Raw genomic sequence first — 19,922 nt, 5'->3', positions numbered from 1 at the left:
TACCGTGTGCAGAGCACTGTACTAAGCGCTTGGGAAGTCCAAGTCGGCAACATCTAGAGACGGTCCCTACCCGACAGCGGGTTCACAGTCTAGAAGGGGGAGACACAACAAAACAAAACGTGGACAGGTGTCAAAATCGTCAGAATAAACAGAATTATAGCTATATGCACATCATTAACAAAATAAATAGAATAGTAAACATGTAGAAATAAAATAAATAGAGTAACAAATCTATACAAGTGCCGTGGGGAGGAGGAGAGGAGAAAGGGGGGCACAGTCTGGGAGTCCCCTTTTTACAGATGAGGGAACTGAGGCCCAGAGAAGTGAAGTGACTTGCCCAAGGTCACACAGCCGACAAGCGGCGGAGGCGAGATTAGAACCCAGGTCCTTCTGACTCTCGGGCCTGGGTTTTAGCCACTTGGCCCCGCTGCTTCACTCCTCGACAGTGGTGTTTAGGTTTCTCCTGGACAACAACCAGTTTCATTTGAATGGAGTGCTTAGAGCAGTGCCTTGCACCTAATAAGCGCTTAGTAAATACCATTATTATTATTATTATTATTATTATTATTACTAATTCAAATTTTCCCCTTGGGCAGTGGCTCCGCCCACAGTAGTCGCTCAATGAATACGATGGAAGGAATGAATAAAGCAAGACGGCTGCCAAGGGAGAAGGCTCAGTCGGGGACACCGAGCGCTCCCCTCACAAGGCAGAGCATTTTGTTTTTTATGATATTTGTTAAGCGCTTACTACGTGCCAGGCACTGTACTAAGCGCTGGGGTAGACACAAGCCAATCAGGTTGGACCCAGCCCTTTTTTTTTTTTATTCGGCATTTGTTAAGCGCTTACTATGTGCCAAGCACTGTTCTAAGCTCTGGGAGGGATATAAGGTCATCAGGTTGTCCCACATGGGGCTCACAGTCTTAATCCCCATTTTTACAGATGAGGTAACTGAGGCCCAGAGAAGTGAAGTGAATTGCCCAAAGTCACACAGCTGACAAGCGGCGGAGCTGGGATTTGAACCCATGACCTCTGACTCCCAAGCCCGGGCTTTTTCCACTGGGCCATGCCGCTTGCCTGGCATGGGGCTTCCCATCTTAATCCCCAGTGCTCAAGCGCTTAGTACAGTGCTCTGCACACAGGAAGCGCTCAATAAATACGATTGAATGAATGAATCCCCATTTTCCAGATGAGGGAACTGAGGCCCAGGTACCAGTAATAACAACTGTGGTATTTGTTAAAGCGCTTACTGTGTACCAGATGTATACTAAGCTCTGGGGTGGATGCTAAGCCCGGGCTTGGGAGTCAGAAGTCGTGGGTTCTAATCCCGGCTGTGCCACTTGTCAGCTGTGTGACTTTGGGCAAGTCACTTCACTTCTCTGGGCCTCAGTTCCCTCATCTGTAAAATGGGGATGAAGACTGTGAGCCCCATGTGGGACAACCTGATCACCTTGCATCTATCCCAGCGCTTAGAACAGTGCTTGGCACATAGTAAGCGCTTAAATACCATTATTATTATTATTACTACAAGCAAGTCGGATTGGACCCAGTCCTCGATCCACGTGGGGCCCCCAGGCTCCATCCCCATTTTCCAGATGAGGGAACCGAGGCCCAGAGAAGGGAAGGGCCTTCCCCAGGATCACCCAGCGGACACGCTCTGCCACTTGTCAGCCGTGTGACTTTGGGCCAGTCACTTCCCTTCCCTGTGCCTCGGTTCCCTCATCTGGAAAATGGGGACGAAGACTGTGAGCCCCCCGTGGGACAACCTGATCACCTTGTAACCTCCCCATCCTCAATCGTATTTATTGAGCGCTTACTGTGTGCAGAGCACTGTCGTAAGCGCATAAACAGCGCTTAGAACAGTGCTTTGTGCATAGTAAGCGCTTACCAAATACCAACATTATCATTGTTATTATTTGCACATAGTAAGCGCTTAATAAATGCCATTATTATTATAAGGGGCAAAGCCGGGATTAGAATCTGAGTCCTTCACACTCCCAAGGCCACGCTGCTCCATTCGCTTCACGTTGGTACCGGACTCTGGGGCTCTGGCTCTTCTTCTCGCGTGGGCCGCGGGCGAGACTCCTGTTAATGGCGTCTATCACATCCCAGGCAAAGACAAGAAGGGGAGCTGCGGCCTCTCGAGGGTGGACAGCACCACCTGTCTCTTCCCCGTGGAGGAAAAAGCCGTCGAATACTACTTTGCTTCCGATGCCAGGTGAGTCTTCCCTGCGTGTTGTGTCCGCCGTGTTTGTCGAGCCCTTACCGCGTGTGGAGCACTGTGCTAAGCGCTTGGGAGGGTCCAATCCACCGGTCGGTGGACATGTTCCATGTAAGTAAGGCCCCCGCTGTCTAGAGGAAGAGAATTTCTTGTCAGTCTGTTGGGGGATGTAGAAACTGTGATAATTGAAACTGTTATTTTCGTGATAGCCGGGGTGTTTTTTTAAGCGCTTACTCTGCGTCAAACACTGAGGCGAATCAAGGCCTACCGTTGTCGTCATAACTGTATATATATATACCTGTATATATGTTTGTACATGGTTTTTTCTTAATGGCATTTATTAAGCGCTTACTATGAGCAGCGGCGTGGCTCAGTGGAAAGAGCCCGGGCTTTGGAGTCAGAGGTCATGGGTTCGAATCCCGGCTCCGCCACGTGTCTGCTGTGTGACCTTGGGCAAGTCACTTCACTTCTCTGAGCCCCAGTTACCTCGTCTGTAAAATGGGGATGAAGACTGGGAGCCCCACGTGGGACAACCTGATCACCTTGTATCCCCCCAGCGCTTAGAACAGTGCTTTGCACATAGTAAGTGCTTAACAAATGCCATTATTATTATTATTATTATTATTATTATTATGTGCAAAGCACTGTTCTAAGCGCTGGGGAGATTACAAGGTGATCAGGTTGTCCCACGGGGGGCTCACAGTCTTCATCCCCATATGACAGATGAGGTCACTGAGGCCCAGAGAAGTGAAGTGACTTGCCCAGAGTCACACAGCTGACAAGTGGCGGAGCAAGGATTTGAACCCATGACCTCTGACTCCAAAGCCCAGGCTCTTTCCACTGAGCCACACTGCTTACTCTATTATTATTTTACTTGTACATATCTATTCTATTTTATTTTGTTAATATGTTTGGTTTTGTTTTCTGTCTCCCCCTTCTAGACTGTGAGCCCGCTGTTGGGTAGGGACTGTCTCTATATGTTGCCAACTTGTACTTCCCAAGCGCTTAGTACAGTGCTCTGCACACAGTAAGCGCTCAATAAATACGATTGATTGTTTTTTTGAAGCACTTACTATGCGTCAAATACTGAGGCGAATCAAGGCCTACCGTTGTTGTCATAACTGTATATATATATACACCTGTATATATGTATATATGTTTGTACATATTTATTACTCTATTTTACTTGTACATATCTGTTCTATTTCATTTTGTTAATATGTTTGGTTTTGTTCTCTGTCTCCCCCTTCTAGACTGTGAGCCCGCTGTTGGGTAGGGACCGTCTCTATAGGTTGCCAACTTGGACTTCCCAAGCGCTTAGTCCAGTGCTTTGCACACAGTAAGCGCTCAATAAATACGATTGATTGATTGATAACTGTGGTATTTTTTAAGCGCTTACTATGCACCAAACCCTGAGGCGAATCGGGGCCTACCGCCATCCTCCTTGCCATAACTGTGGTATATTTTAAGCGCTTAACTACACACCAAATGCTGAGGCGAATCAGGGCCTACCCTCATCACAATTGTGGTATTTTTTAAGTGCTTAACTATGCACTAAACACTGAGGCGAATCACCCTATTGTCGTCGTCGCCATAACTGTGGTATTGTTAAGCACTTAACTATGCACCAAATTCTGAGGCGAATCAGGGCCTACCGTCATCATCATAAGGAGCCCACTGTTGGGTAGGGACCGTCTCTATATGTTGCCAACTTGTACTTCCGAGCGCTTAGTACAGTGCTCTGCACACAGTAAGCGCTCAATAAATAGGATTGAGTGCTTTTAAGCGCTTAACTATGCACCAGCCGTTGAGGCGAATTAGGGCCTACCGTTGTCGTCATAACTATGGTATTTTTTAAGTGCTTACTATGCATCAAACCCTAAGGCGAATCAGGGCCTACCATCGTTGTCATAACTGTGGTATTTTTTAAGCGCTTACTATGTACCAAACACTGAGGCGAATCAGGGCCTACTGTCATCGCCATGACTGTGGTATTTTTTTAGCGCTTACTATGCACCAAACCCTGAGGCGAATTGGCCTACTGTCGTCGTTGCCATAACTGTGGTACTTTTTAAGCGCTTAACTATGCACCAAACACTGAGGCGAATCAGGTCGTCGTCATAACTGTGATACTTTTTAAGCGCTTAACTATGCATCAAACACTGAGGCGAATCAGGGCCTACCGTCGTCGCCATAACTGTGGTATTTTTTTAGCGCCTACTATGCACCAAACCCTGAGGCGAATCGGCCTACTGTCGTCGTGGCCATAACTGTGGTACTTTTTAAGTGCTTAACTATGCACCAAACACTGAGGCGAATCGGGTCGTCGTCATAACTGTGATATTTTTTAAGCGCTTAACTATGCACCAAACACTGGGGCGAATCAGGGCCTACCATCATCGTCATAACTGTGGTACTTTTTAAGCGCTTACTATGTACCAAACACTGAGGCGAATCAGGGCCTACTGTTGTTGCCATGACTGTGGTAATTTTTTAGCGCTTACTACACACCAAACCCTGAGGCGAATCGGCCTACTGTCGTCGTGGCCATAACTGTGGTACTTTTTAAGCGCTTAACTATGCACCAAACACTGAGGCGAATTGGGTCGTCGTCATAACTGTGATATTTTTTAAGTGCTGAACTATGCACCAAACACTGAGGCGAATCAGGGCCTGCCATCGTCGTCATAACTGTGGTATTTTTTAAGCGCTTACTGTATACCACTGAGGTGAATCAGGGCCTACTGTTGTCGCCATGACTGTGGTATATATGTCCACAGCACCTGTATATATGTATATATGTTTGTACATATTTATTACTCTATTTATTTATTTTACTTGTACATATCTATTCTATTTATTTTATTTTGTTAGTATGTTTGGTTTTGTCTCCCCCTTTTAGACCGTGAGCCCACTGTTGGGTAGGGACTGTCTCTATATGTTGCCAATTTGTACTTCCCAAGCACTTAGCACAGTGCTCTGCACACAGTAAGCGCTCAATAAATACGATTGATGATGATGATGATGACTGCGGTATTTTTTTAGCGCTTACTACGCACCAAACCCTGAGGCGAATCGGCCTACTTTCGTCCTTGCCATAACTGTGGTACTTTTTAAGTGCTTAACTATGCACCAAATGCTGAGGCGAATCGGGTCGTCGTCATGACTGTGATATTTTTTAAGCGCTTAACTACGCACCAAACACTGAGGCGAATCGGGGCCTGCCATTGTCGTCATAACTGTGGTATTTTTTAAGTGCTTACTGTGTACCAAACACCGAGGTGATTCAGGGCCTACTGTTGTCGCCATGACTGTGGTATTTTTTTAGCGCTCACTATGTACCAAACCCTGAGGCGAATCGGCCTACTGTCGTCGTTGCCATAACTGTGGTACTTTTTAAGCGCTTATCTATGCACCAAACACTGAGGCGAATCAGGTCGTCGTCATAACTGTGATATTTTTTAAGCGCTGAACTACGCACCAAACACTGAGGCGAATCAGGGCCTACCATTGTCGTCATAACTGTGGTACTTTTTAAGCGCTTATTATGTACCAAACCCTGAGGTGAATCAGGGCCTACTGTTGTCGCCGTGACTGTGGTATTTTACTAGCGCTTACTAAGCACCAAACCCTGAGGCAAATCGGCCTACTGTCATCGTTGCCATAACTGTGGTACTTTTTAAGCGCTTAATATGCACCAAACACTGAGGCGAATCAGGTCGTCATAACTGATATTTTTTAAGCGCTGAACTATGCACCAAACACTGTGGCGAATCAGGGCCTGCCATCGTCGTCATAACTGTGATACTTTTTAAGCGCTTAACTATGCATCAAACACTGAGGCGAATCAGGGCCTACCGTCGTCGCCATAACTGTGGTATTTTTTTAGCGCTTACTATGCACCAAACCCTGAGGCGAATCGGCCTACTGTCATCGTTGCCATAACTGGTACTTTTTAAGCGCTTAACTATGCACCAAAAACTGAGGCAAATCAGGTCGTCGTCATAACTGTGATATTTTTTTAAGCACTGAACTATGCACCAAACACACGCATCAGGGCCTGCCATCATCGTCATAACTGTGGTATTTTTTAAGCACTTACTGTGTACCAAACACCGAGGCGAATCAGGGCCTACTGCTGTCACCATGACTGTGGTATTTTTTTAGCGCTTACTACGCACCAAACCCTGAGGCGAATCGGCCTACTGTCATCGTTGCCATAACTGTGGTACTTTTTAAGCGCTTAACTGTGCACCAAACACTGAGGCGAATCAGGTCGTCATAACTGATATTTTTTAAGCGCTGAACTATGCACCAAACACTGAGGCGAATCAGGGCCTGCCATCGTCATCATAACTGTGGTATTTTTTAAGCGCTTACTATGTACCAAACACTGAGGCGAATCAGGGCCTACTGTTGTCGCCATGACTGTGGTATTTTATTAGCGCTTACTACGCACCAAACCCTGAGGCGAATCGGCCTACTGTCATCATTGCCATAACCGTGGTACTTTTTAAGCGCTTAACTATGCACCAAACACTGAGGCGAATCAGGTCGTCATAACTGATATTTTTTAAGCGCTGAACTATGCACCAAACACTGCGGCGAATCAGGGCCTGCCATCATCGTCATAACTGTGGTATTTTTTAAGCACTTACTGTGTACCAAACACGAGGCGAATCAGGGCCTACTGTTGTCGCCATGACTGTGGTATTTTTTTAGCGCTTACTACGCACCAAACCCTGAGGCGAATCGGCCTACTGTCGTCATGGCCGTAACTGTGGTACTTTTTCAGCGCTTAACTATGCACCAAACACTGAGGCGAATCGGGTCGTCGTCATGACTGTGGTATTTTTTAAGTGCTTAACTACGCACCAAACCCTGAGGCGAATCGGGGCCTACTGCCGTCGTCCTCGCCATAACTGTGGTATTTTTTAAGTGCTTAACTACGCACCGCATCGGGGCCTACCGTCGTCATCATGCCGTGCGTTGGAGGAGCTAGAATGTAAATCTTCCCAAGCGCGTAGTACAGTGCTCTGCGCACAGTAAGCGCTCAATAAATACGATTGATTGATTGATTGATTGATCGATCTTCTCCCGCTTGATACCCTCCCCTCTCCCCTCCCGCCCGCCGGCAGCGCCGTGATCGAGCACACGAACCGCGTCATCTTCCTGGAAGACGACGATGTGGCGGCGGTGGTGGAGGGCCGCCTGTCCATCCACCGCATCAAGCGGACGGCGGGAGACCACCCCGGCCGGGCCGTGCAGACCCTGCAGATGGAGCTTCAGCAGATCATGAAGGGTGAGCGCCTTTCGGGCATCCCGTCATCCCTCGCTGTCTTCTTCTTCAAAAAAAAAGTATTTTATTTAATAATAATAATAGTAATAATAATGACGATGGCATTTATTAAGCGCTTACTATGTGCAGAGCACCGTTCTAAGCGCTGGGGAGGTTACAAGGCAATCAGGTTGTCCCACAGGGGGCTCACAGTCTTAACCCCCATTTTCCAGATAATAATGATGGCATTTATTAAGCGCTTACTATGTTCAGAGCACTGTTCTAAGCGCTGGGGAGGTTACAAGGCAATCAGGTTGTCCCACAGGGGACTCACAGTCTTAACCCCCATTTTCCAGATAATAATGATGGCATTTATTAAGCGCTTACTATGTGCAGAGCACTGTTCTAAGCGCTGGGGAGGTTACAAGGCAATCAGGTTGTCCCACAGGGGGCTCACAGTCTTAACCCCCATTTTCCAGATAATAATAATGATGGCATTTATTAAGCGCTTACTATGTGCAGAGCACTGTTCTAAGCTCTGGGGAGGTTACAAGGCAATCAGGTTGTTCCACAGGGGGCTCACAGTCTTAACCCCCATTTTCCAGATAATAATAATGATGGCATTTATTAAGCGCTTACTATGTGCAGAGCACCGTTCTAAGCGCTGGGAAGGTTACAAGGCAATCAGGTTGTCCCACAGGGGACTCACAGTCTTTATCCCCATTTTCCAGATAATAATGATGGCATTTATTAAGCGCTTACTATGTGCAGAGCACTGTTCTAAGCGCTGGGGAGGTTACAAGGCAATCAGGTTGTCCCACAGGGGACTCACAGTCTTTATCCCCATTTTCCAGATAATAATGATGGCATTTATTAAGCGCTTACTATGTGCAGAGCACCGTTTTAAGCACTGGGGAGGTTACAAGGCAATCAGGTTGTCCCACAGGGGACTCACAGTCCTAACCCCCATTTTACAGATGAGGGAACTGAGGCCCAGAGTGCCCAAAGTCACTCAGCTGACAATTGCCGGAGCCGGGATTTGAACCCATGACCTCTGACTCCAAAGCCCGGGCTCTTTCCACTGAGCCACACTGCTTCTCTACTAATCATTCATTCATTCATTCAGTCGTGTTTATTGAGCGCTTACTGTGTGCTGTACTAAGCACTTGGGAAGTAATTGAGCGCTTACTGTGTGCAGAACACTGTACTAAGCACTTGGGAAGTACAAGCTGGCAACGTGTAGAGACGGTCCCTACCCCAACAACGGGCTCACAGTCTAGAAGGGGGAGACAGACGACAAAACATGTGGACAGGTGTCAAGTCTTCAGAACAAATAGAATTAAAGCTTGATGCACATCATTAACAAAAACAATAGTAAATATGTACCAGTAAAATAGAGTATTAAAAATGATGTTCATTCATTCAGTCATATTTATTGAGCGCTTACTGTGTGCAGAGCACTGTACTAAGCACTTGGGAAGTACAAGTTGGCAACATATAGAGATGGTCCCTACCCAACAGTAGGCTCACAGTCTAGAAGGGGAGGACAGACAACAAAGCATATTAACAAAATAAAATAAATAGAATAAATATGTACAAGTAAAATAGAGTAATAAATATGTACAAACATATATACATATATACAGGTGCTGTGGGGAGGGGAAGGAGGTAAGGTGGGGGGGTTGGAGAGGGGGAGGAGGGGGGACATATAGAGACGGTCCCTACCCAACAGTAGGCTCCCAGTCTAGAAGGGGAGGACAGACAACAAAACAAATTAATAAAATAAAATAGAATAGTAAATATGTAATATACGATTGATTTTTTAAGCGCTTACTATGTGCCAAGCACTGTTCTAAGCGCTGGAGTAGATGCAAGGTAAGCAGGTTGTCCCATGTGGGGCTCTCAGTCTTAATCCCCATTTTATTCATTCATTCAGTCATATTTATTGAGCGCTTACTGTGTGCAGAGCACTGTACTAAGCGCTTGGGAAGTCCAAGTTGGCAACATATAGAGACGGTCCCTACCCAACAACGGGCTCACAGTCTATGGTATTTAATAAAAATAATAATAATGATGGCATTTGTTAAGCGCTTACTACGTGCAAAGCACTGTTCTAAGCGCTGGGGGGGACACAAGGTGATCAGGTTGTCCCATGGGGGGCTCACAGTCGTAATCCCCATTTTACGGATGAGGGAACTGAGGCCCAGAGAAGTGAAGTGACTTGCCCAAAATCACACAGCTGACAAGCGGCGGGGCTGGGATTTGAACCCATGACCTCTGACTCCAAAGCCCGGGCTCTTTCCACTGAGCCACGCTGCACATAGTATGCGCTTAACGAATACCCCACACCGCAACATAGTATGCGCCTAACAAGTACCAGAAGCAGCGTGGCTCAGTGGAAAGAGCCCGGGCTTTGGAGTCAGAAGTCATGGGTTCGAATCCCGGCTCCGCCACATGTCTCCTGTGTGACCTTGGGCGAGTCACTTAACTTCTCTGAGCCTCAGTTACCTCATCCGTAAAATGGGGATTACGACTGTGAGCCCCACGTGGGACAACCTGATCACCTTGTGTCCCCCCCCAGCACTTAGAACAGTGCTTTGCACGTAGTAAGCGCTTAACAAATGCCATCATTATTATTATTATTATTATTAAATACCATAATTTTTTATGACGCAACAGGGCATCCTGTGCTTCCCATGGAATAAGGAAGTTTTCTGATCCTGATCCGTGAAATCTAGAAATCAAAAGCTCTTGAAATGATTATCCTGCCGTAACGACGCGTGGTGCTTTCTGTGCTTTTAGGCAACTTCAGTTCGTTCATGCAGAAGGAGATTTTTGAGCAACCAGAATCTGTGGTGAACACGATGAGAGGAAGAGTCAACTTCGACGACTACACTGGTATTTCATTCATTTCGTTCATTCAGTCGTATTTAGTGAGCGCTTACTGTGCGCAGAGCACTGTACTAAGCGCTTGGAAAGTGCAGTTCAGCAGCAGAGAGAGACGATCGCTGCCCACAGTGGGTTTTTAAAGGAGAATCATTTTTTTATTATTTCCTGTTCATTGTATCTCGAGACCGAGGACTCCGACGACCTCTGTGAATGTGTGGTTTTGGGTTTTTTTACGGTATTTGTTAAGCACCTATTATGTGCTTAACAATGTGCTCATTTATTTTATTTTGTTAGTATGTTTGGTTTTGTTCTCCGTCTCCCCCTTTTAGACCGTGAGCCCACTGTTGGGTAGGGACCGTCTCTATATGTTGCCAACTTGGACTTCCCAAGCGCTTAGTACAGTGCTCTGCACACAGTAAGCGCTCAATAAATACGATTGATTGATGTGCCAGGGACTGTACTGAGCGCTGGGGATAGAGACAAGCTAATCAGGTTGGACACAATCCCTGTCCCACTTGGGGTTTACAGTCAATCCAGCGAAGAAGCAGCATGGCCTAGTGGATAAAGCCACTAGGATAGTGGATAAAACGGATAAAGTGGATAAAGCGGGAGTCAGGAGGACCTGGGTTCTAATCCCGACTTCGTCACCTGCCTGCGGTGTGACCTTTGCCAAGTCACTTCACTTTTTGGGCCTCAGTTCCCTCATCTGTAAAATGGTGATTAAGAGTGTGAGCCCCATGTGGGACAGGGACCTGTATATGTGTATATAACCTGTATATATATGTATATACCTGTATATATGCTTGTACATGTTTGTTACTCTATTTATTTATTTATTTTACTTGTACCTATCTATTCTATTTATTTTATTTTGTTAGTATGTCTGATTTTGTTCTCTGTCTCCCCCTTTTAGACTGTGAGCCCACTGGTGGGTAGGGACTGTCTCTATGTGTATATAACCTGTATATATATGTATATACCTGTATATATGTTTGTACATATTTGTTACTCTATTTATTTTACTTGTACATATCTATTCTATTTATTTTATTTTGTTAGTATGTTTGGTTTTGTTCTCCGTCTCCCCCTTTTAGACCGTGAGCCCACTCTTGGGTAGGGACCGTCTCTATATGTTGCCAACTTGGACTTCCCAAGCGCTTAGTACAGTGCTCTGCACACAGTAAGCGCTCGATAAATACGATTGATGATGATGATGATGATGATGACGAATAAATATGATTAATGATAATAATAATAATTTGCCCAATAAATATGATTAATCATCATCATCATCATCATCTGCCCCAGCGCTTAGAACAATACTTGGCACATAGTAAGCACTTAACAAGTACATTAATAATAATAATGGTATTTGTTAAGCGCTTGCTATGTGCCAAGCACTATTCTAGCACTGAGGTAGATGCACGGTAATCAGATTGTCCCATGTGGGCCACACAGTCTTTAATCATCATCATCATCATCAATCGTATTTATTGAGTGCTTACTGTGTGCAGAGCACTGTACTAAGCGCTTGGGAAGTCCAAGTTGGCAACATCTGGAGACAGTCCCTACCCGACAGTGGGCTCACAGTCTAAAAGGGGGAGACAGAGAATAAAACCAAACATACTAACAAAATAAAATAAATAGAATAGATATGTACAAGAAAAATAAATAAATAAATAGAGTAATAAATATGTACACGCATATATAATCCCCATTTTATTCATTCATTCAGTCGTATTTATTGAGCGCTTACTGTGTGCAGAGCACTGTATTAAGCGTTTTGGAGGTACAGATCGTCAACATGTAGAGACGGTCCCTACCCAACCACGGGCTCACAGTCTAGAAGGGGGAGACAGACAGCAAAACAAGTAGGTGTCAGTACCGTCAGAATAAATAGAATTATAGCCATGTACACATCATTAATAAAATGAATATAGGAAGTAGGTACAAATAAAATAGAGTAATAAATATGTAGAAATATATACAGGTGCTGTGGGGTGGGGTAACTGAGGCAGCATGGCTCAGTGGAAAGAGCACGGGCTTTGGAGTCATAGGTCATGGGTTCGAATGCCGGCTCCGCCACATCATCATCATCATCAGTCGTATTTATTGAGCGCTTACATGTCTGCTGTGTGACCTTGGGCAAGTCACTTAACTTCTCGGAGACTCCGTTACCTCATCTATAAAATGGAGATGAAGACCGTGAGCCCCCCCCCCATGGGACAACCTGATTACCTTGTAACCATCCCAGCACTTAGAACAGTGCTTGGCACATAGTAAGCGCTTAATAAATGCTATTATTATTATTATTCTCTGGGCCTCAGTTCCCTCATCTGTAAAATGGGGATGAAGACCATGAGCCCCCTGTGGGACAACCTGATTACCTTGTAACCACCCCAGCGCTTAGAACAGTGCTCTTTGCACATAAATGCCATTATTATTCTTATTCTTATTCTCAGTTCCCTCATCTGTAAAATGGGGATGAAGACCGTGAGCCCCCCGTGCGACAACCTGATTACCTTGTAACCACCCCAGTGCTTAGAACAGTGCTTGGCACATAGTAAGCGCTTAATAAATGCCATTATTATTATTATTCTCTGGGCCTCAGTTCCCTCATCTGTAAAATGGGGATGAAGACAGTGAGCCCCCTGTGGGACAACCTGATTATCTTGTAACCACCCCAGTGCTTAGAACAGTGCTCTTTGCACATAGTAAGCAATTAATAAATGCCATTACTATTATTATTCTCTGGGCCTCATTTATCGCATCTGTAAAATGGGGATGAAGACCGTGAGCCCCCCCGTGGGACAACCTGATTACCTTGTAACCACCCCAGCGCTTAGAACAGTGCTCTTTGCACATAGTAAGCGCTTAATAAATGCCATTATTATTATTATTCTCTGAGCCTCAGTTCCCTCATCTGTAAAATGGCGATGAAGACCGTGAGCCTGCCGTGGGACAACCTGATTACCTTGTAACCACCCCAGCGCTTAGAACGGTGCTTGGCACGTAGCGCTTACCAAATACCCTCATTATTGGGTAGGGACCGTCTCCATATGTTGCCAACTTGTACTTCCCAAGCGCTTAATATAGTGCTCTGCACACAGTAAGCGCTCAGTAAATACGATTGAATGAACAATAATAATACTTATGGTATTTGTTAAGCACTTGTTTGTACAGATTTATTACTCTATCTTGTACGTATTTACTATTCTATTTATTTTATTTTGTTAATACATTTTATTTTGTTGTCTGTCTCCCCTTTTGTGAGCCCTTGTTGGGTAGGGACCATCCCTAGATGTTGCCAACTTGGACTTCCCAAGCGCTTAGTCCAGTGCTCTGCCCACAGTAAGCGCTCAATAAATACGATTGAATGAATGAATTATTATTTTTATTATTATCTTCCGCTTTGATGACCGCCTCAGCCTCCTGGTTGACCTCCCTGCCTCCCGAGAGTCTCTCCCCACTCCAGTCCAGACTTCACTCCACTGCCCACATCATTTTTCGACAAAAACGTTCAGTCCACATCTCCCCGCTCCTCTAGACCCTCCAGGGGTGGCCCATCCACCTCCGCATCCAACCGAAACCCATCACCATCGGCTTTAAAGCCATCCATCATCATCATCATCATCATCATCAATCGTATTTATTGAGCGCTTACTGTGTGCAGAGCACTGTACTAAGCGCTTGGGAAGTACAAGTTGGCAACATATAGAGACAGTCCCTACCCAACAGTGGGCTCCATCCCCTCGCCCCCTCCTACCTCACCTCCCGTCTCTCCTTCTCCATCCCAGCCCGCACCCTCCGCTCCTCCCGTGGTTTCCACTGGTCCTCCATCTCATCCATTCAGCGCTTAGAACAGTGCTTTGCACATAGTAAGCCCACTGTTGGGTAGGGACCGTCTCTATATGTTGCCAACTTGTACTTCCCAAGCGCTTAGTACAGTGCTCTGCACACAGTAAGCGCTCAATAAATGCGATTGATGATGATGATAGTAAGCGCTTAACAAATGCCATCATTAATATTCATTCATTCATTCAATTGTATTGATTGAGCGCTTACTATGTGCAGAGCACTGGACTAAGCGCTTGGGAAGTCCAAGCTGGCAACATTCATTCATTCATTCATTCAGTTGTATTGATTGAGCACTTACTGTGTGCAGAGCACTGGACTAAGCGCTTGGGAAGTACAGGCTGGCAACATCTAGAGACGGTCCCTACCCAACAGTGGGCTCACAGTCTAGAAGGGGGAGACAGAGAACAAAACAAAACATATTAACAAAATAAAATAAATATTATTATTATAATCAATCGTATTTATTGAGCGCTTACTGTGTGCAGAGCACTGGACTAAGCGCTTGGGAAGTACAGGTTGGCAACATCTAGAGACGGTCCCTACCCAACAGTGGGCTCACAGTCTAGAAGGGGGAGACAGAGAACAAAACAAAACATATTAACAAAATAAAATAAATATTATTATTATTATTATTATTATTATCATCAATCAATCGTATTGATTGAGCGCTTACTATGTGCAGAGCACTGGACTAAGCGCTTGGGAAGTCCAAGCTCGCAACATACAGAGGTGGTCCCTACCCAGCAGCGGGCTCACGGTCTAAAAGGGGGAGACAGACAACAAAACAAAACATATTAACAAAAGAAAATAAATAGAATAAATATGTATAAGTAGAATAAATAAATAGAGTAATAAATATGTGCAAACATACATACACTCACTCACTCGTTCCTTCCTCTCCCCCTCGTCCCCCTTTCCATCCCCCCATCTTACCTCCTTCCCCTCCCCACAGCACCTGTATGTATGTATGTATATATGTTTGTACATATTTATTACTCTATTCATTTATTTATTTATTCATCTTGTACATATCTATTCTATTTATTTTATTTTGTTAGTATGTTTGGTTTCGTTCTCTGTCTCCCCCTTCTAGACTGTGAGCCCCCTGTTGGGTAGGGACCGTCTCTATATGTTGCCGACTTGTACTTCCCAAGCGCTTAGTACAGTGCTCTGCACACAGTAAGCGCTCAATAAATACGATTGATTGATTGATTGATTGAGAAGCAGCGTGACTTAGTGGCAAGAGCCCGGCCTTGGGAATCAGCGGGTGTGGGTTTGAATCCAGACTCCGCCACTTGTCAGCTGTGTGACTTCGGGCCAGTCGCTTCACGTCTCTGAGCCTCAGTTCCCTCATCTGCAAAATGGGGATTAAGGCCGGGAGCCCCACATGGGACAACCTGATGAACTTGTGTCCACCCCAGCGCTTAGAGTGGTGCTTAGCATATAGTAAGCGCTTAACAAATACCATCATCATTATTATTATTGGCGCATACTAAGTGCTTAACAAATACTATTATTATAATCCATTCATTCATTCAATCAATCGTATTTATTGAGCGGTTACTGTGTGCCGAGCACTGTACTGAGCGCTTGGGAAATACAAGTCAGCAACATATAGAGACAGTTCCTACCCAACAACGGGCTCACAGTCTCTCATCCACTCATTCATTCAGTCGTATCCATATGATTTTATTTGTACATATTTATTCTATTTTATTTTGTTAATATGTTTTGTCTTCTTGTCTGTCTCCCCCTTCTAGACTGTGAGCCCGCTTTTGGGTAGGGACCGTCTCTAGATGTTGCCAACTTGGACTTCCCAAGCGCTTAGTCCAGTGCTCTGATTCCCATTTTACAGATGAGGGAACTGAGGCACAGAGAAGTTAAGTGACTTGCCCAAGGTCACACAGCTGACAATTGGTAGAGTCGGGATTTGAACCCATGACCTCTGACTCCAAAGCCCGTGCTCTTTCCACTGAGCCATACTGCTTCGTTAAGCTCTATGTGCCAAGCACTGTTCTAAGCGCCTGTAATAATAATAATAATAATGTTGGTATTTGTTAAGCGCTTACTATGTGCAAAGCACTGTTCTAAGCGCTGGGGTAGATACAAGGTGATCAGGTTGCCCCACGGGGGGCTCACAGTCTAAATCCCCATTCTACAGATGAGGGAACTGAGGCCCAGAGAGGTCAAGTGACTTGCCCAAGGTCACACAGCTGACAAGTGACGGAGCCGGGATTTGAACTCACGACCTCCGACTCCAAAGCCCGGGCTCTTTCCACTGAGCCACGCTGCTTTCCCTTCAAGGCCCTGCTGAGAGCTCACCTCCTCCAAGAGGCCTTCCCAGACTGAGCCCCTTCCTTCCTCTCCCCCTCATCCCCCTCTCCATCCCCCCATCTTACCTCCTTCCCTTCCCCGCAGCACCTGTATATATGGTTGTACATATTTATTACTCTATTTATTTTACTTGTACATATCTATCCTATTTATTTTATTTTGTTGGTATGTTTGGTTTTGTTCTCTGTCTCCCCCTTTTAGACTGTGAGCCCACTGTTGGGTAGGGACCGTCTCTAGATGTTGCCAACTTGTACTTCCCAAGCGCTTAGTACAGTGCTCTGCACACAGTAAGCGCTCAATAAATACGGTTGTTGATGATGATGATGATGATGATGCTTTGTACTTTCCAAGCGCTTAGTACAGTGCTCTGCCCACAGTAAGCGCTCAAGGAATACGATTGAGATGAGTAAGCGCTCAATAAATACGATTGAATGAATGAATGAATGAAATCCATTCATTCAATCGTATTTATCCGTCTCACCGTCCTCAACGGCTTTAAGGGGAAACTTAACCGTGTTCTCCAATAATCCCAAAATAGGGTTTCGCCCCACGCCGGAATGACTCCCGTTTGATCGCCAGCAGGGCCGTTGAATTAAAAAAAAAAAATAAATCAGGGACTGTCTCTATATGTTGCCAATTTGTACTTCCCAAGTGCTTAGTACAGTGCCGTGCACATAGTAAGCGCTCAATAAATACGATTGATGATGATGAAATACAACTTTTATTTCAGTCAACTTGGGCGGTTTAAAGGATCACATCAAGGAGATCCAGAGGTGTCGGCGTTTAATCCTCATTGCCTGCGGAACCAGTTACCACGCGGGGATGGCGGTGAGTTCTTTCTTGGAAGTCGCGGGGGTTTCCTCTCGAGGGTCTTTTTGAAGCTGTAATAATAAAATAATAATAATAATAATAATAATAATGGCATTTATTAAGCGCTTACTATGTGCAAAGCACTGCTGTAAGCGCTGGGGAGGTTACAGGGTGATCAGGTATAATCATAATGGTATCTGTTAGTATGTTTGGTTTTGTTCTCTGTCTCCCCCTTTTAGACTGTGAGCCCGCTGTTGGGTAGGGACTGTCTCTATATGTTGCCAATTTGTACTTCCCAAGCGCTTAGTACAGTGCTCTGCACACAGTAAGCGCTCAATAAATACGATTGATGATGATCGGTGAAGCGCTTACTACGTGCCGGGCACAGTACTGAGCGCTGGGATAGATCCAAGCCAATCGGGTTGGACCCGGTCCCCGTCCCACGTGGGGCTCACAGGCTTAATAGCAGCGTGAAGCAGCGCGGCTCGGTGGAAAGAGCCCGGGCTTTGGAGTCCGAGGGCTTGGGTTCAAATCCTGCCTTCGCCAACTGTCAGCTGGGTGACTTGGGGCGAGGCACTTCACTTCTCTGGGCCTCAGTTACCTCGTTTGTAAAATGGGGATGAAGATTGTGAGCCCCCCCGTGGGACAACCTGATCACCTGGTATCCTCCCCAGCGCTTAGAACAGTGCTTTGCACAGAGTGAGCGCTTAATAAGTACCATTGTTGTTATTATTATTTTCACTGCCTCCTATCGGGGAAATGGGGATGGAGACTGAGCCCCACGTGGGCTGATCAATCAATCAATCAGTCGTATTTATTGAGCACTTACTATGTGCAGAGCACTGTACTAAGCGCTTGGGAAGTACAAATTGGCAACACAAAGAGACAGTCCCTACCCAACAGTGGGCTCACAGTCTAAAAGGGGGAGACAGAGAACAGAACCAAACATACCAACAAAATAAAATAAATAGGATAGAAATGTACAAGTAAAATAAATAGATAAATAAATAGAGTAATAAATATGTGCAACCATACATACAAACAAGCTGATTTGCTTGTATCCACCCCAGCGCTTCGTTCAGTGCCTGACTCATAATATGCACTTAAATACTGCTATTACTATTATTTGAAAGTGCTCAGAACAGCGCCTGGCACATAGTAAGCGCTTAACCTGTATATATGTATATATGTTTGTATTTATTACTCTATTACGTATTTATTACTCTATTCATTTTATTTGTACATATCTTCTATTTATTTTATTCTGTTAATATAATAATAATAATAACAGTGGCATTTATTAAGCATTTACTATGTGCAAAGCACTGTTCTAAACGCTGGGGAGGTCACAAGGTGATCAGGTTGTCCCACGGTGGGGGGCTCACAGTCTTAATCCCCATTTTACAGATGAGGAACTGAGGCCCAGAGAAGTGAAGTGACTTGCCCAAAGTCTCACAGCTGACAATTGGCAGAGCCAGGATTTGAACCCATGACCTCTGACTCCAAAGGCCGGGCTCTTTCCGCTGAGCCACGCTGCTTCTCACGCTTCTTGTATTTATTAAGCGCTTACTATGTGCAAAGCACTGTTCTAAGCGCTGAATTTCTAGACTTCTAGACTGTGAGCCCGTGTTGGGTAAGGACCGTCTCTGTGTGTTGCCGACTTGTACTTCCCAAGCGCTTAGTACACTGCTCTGCACACAGTAAGCGCTCAATAAATACGATTGATTGATTGATTGATTGAATGTAGTGAGCGCTTAATAAGTACCGTCGTTATTATTATTATTTTCACTGCCTCATATCGGGAAAATGGGGATGGAGAATGAACCCCACGTGGGCTGATTTGCTTGTATCCACTCCAGCGCGTAGTACAGTGCCTGACTCATAGTATGTACTTAACAAATACCGCTATTACTATTATTTAAAAGTGCTTAGAACAGCGCTTGGCACATAGTAGGCGCTTAACCTGTATATATGTATATATGTTTGTACGTATTTATTGCTCTATTCATTTTATTTGTGCATATCTATTCTATTTATTTTATTCTGTTAATATAATAATAATAATAGCAATGGCATTTATTAAGCGCTTACTCTGTGCAAAGCACTGTTCTAAGCGCTGGGGAGGTTACAAGGTGATCAGGTGGTCCCACGGGGGGCTCACGGCCTTCATCCCATTTTACAGATGAGGGAACTGAGGCCCAGAGAAGCGAGGTGACTTGCCCAAAGTCACCCAGCTGACAATTGGCGGAGGCGGGATTTGAACCCATGACCTCTGACTCCAAAGGCTGGGCTCTTTCCGCTGAGCCACGCTGCTTCTCACGCTTCTTGTATTTATTAAGCGCTTACTATGTGCAAAGCACTGTTCTAAGCGCTGAATTTCTAGACTTCTAGACTGTGAGCCCGTGTTGGGTAAGGACCGTCTCTGTGTGTTGCCGACTTGTACTTCCCAAGCGCTTAGTACACTGCTCTGCACACAGTAAGCGCTCAATAAATACGATTGATTGATTGATTGATTGAATGTAGTGAGCGCTTAA

General features: G+C 45.2%; 1 protein-coding gene across 2 annotated transcripts in view; it reads left to right on the top strand.

Moving 5' to 3' along the window:
• The window catches only part of GFPT1 (glutamine--fructose-6-phosphate transaminase 1), a 173,714-nt gene that overhangs the window by 98,545 nt on the left and 55,247 nt on the right, over nucleotides 1-19,922 (top strand). For both annotated transcript variants that reach the window (XM_038746851.1, XM_038746852.1), the window contains 4 exons: nucleotides 2,111-2,216; nucleotides 7,358-7,521; nucleotides 10,300-10,395; nucleotides 17,309-17,406. In XM_038746851.1, coding sequence (XP_038602779.1) covers nucleotides 2,111-2,216; nucleotides 7,358-7,521; nucleotides 10,300-10,395; nucleotides 17,309-17,406 — 464 coding nt within the window. The remainder of the gene's footprint in view (nucleotides 1-2,110; nucleotides 2,217-7,357; nucleotides 7,522-10,299; nucleotides 10,396-17,308; nucleotides 17,407-19,922) is intronic.

The sequence above is a fragment of the Tachyglossus aculeatus genome, chromosome 5, assembly GCF_015852505.1.
Source record: "Tachyglossus aculeatus isolate mTacAcu1 chromosome 5, mTacAcu1.pri, whole genome shotgun sequence".
NCBI classification, from domain to species: Eukaryota; Metazoa; Chordata; class Mammalia; order Monotremata; family Tachyglossidae; genus Tachyglossus; species Tachyglossus aculeatus.
The sequence above is the reverse complement of the archived record's forward strand: the minus strand, read 5'-3'. Positions and strand labels throughout refer to the sequence as shown.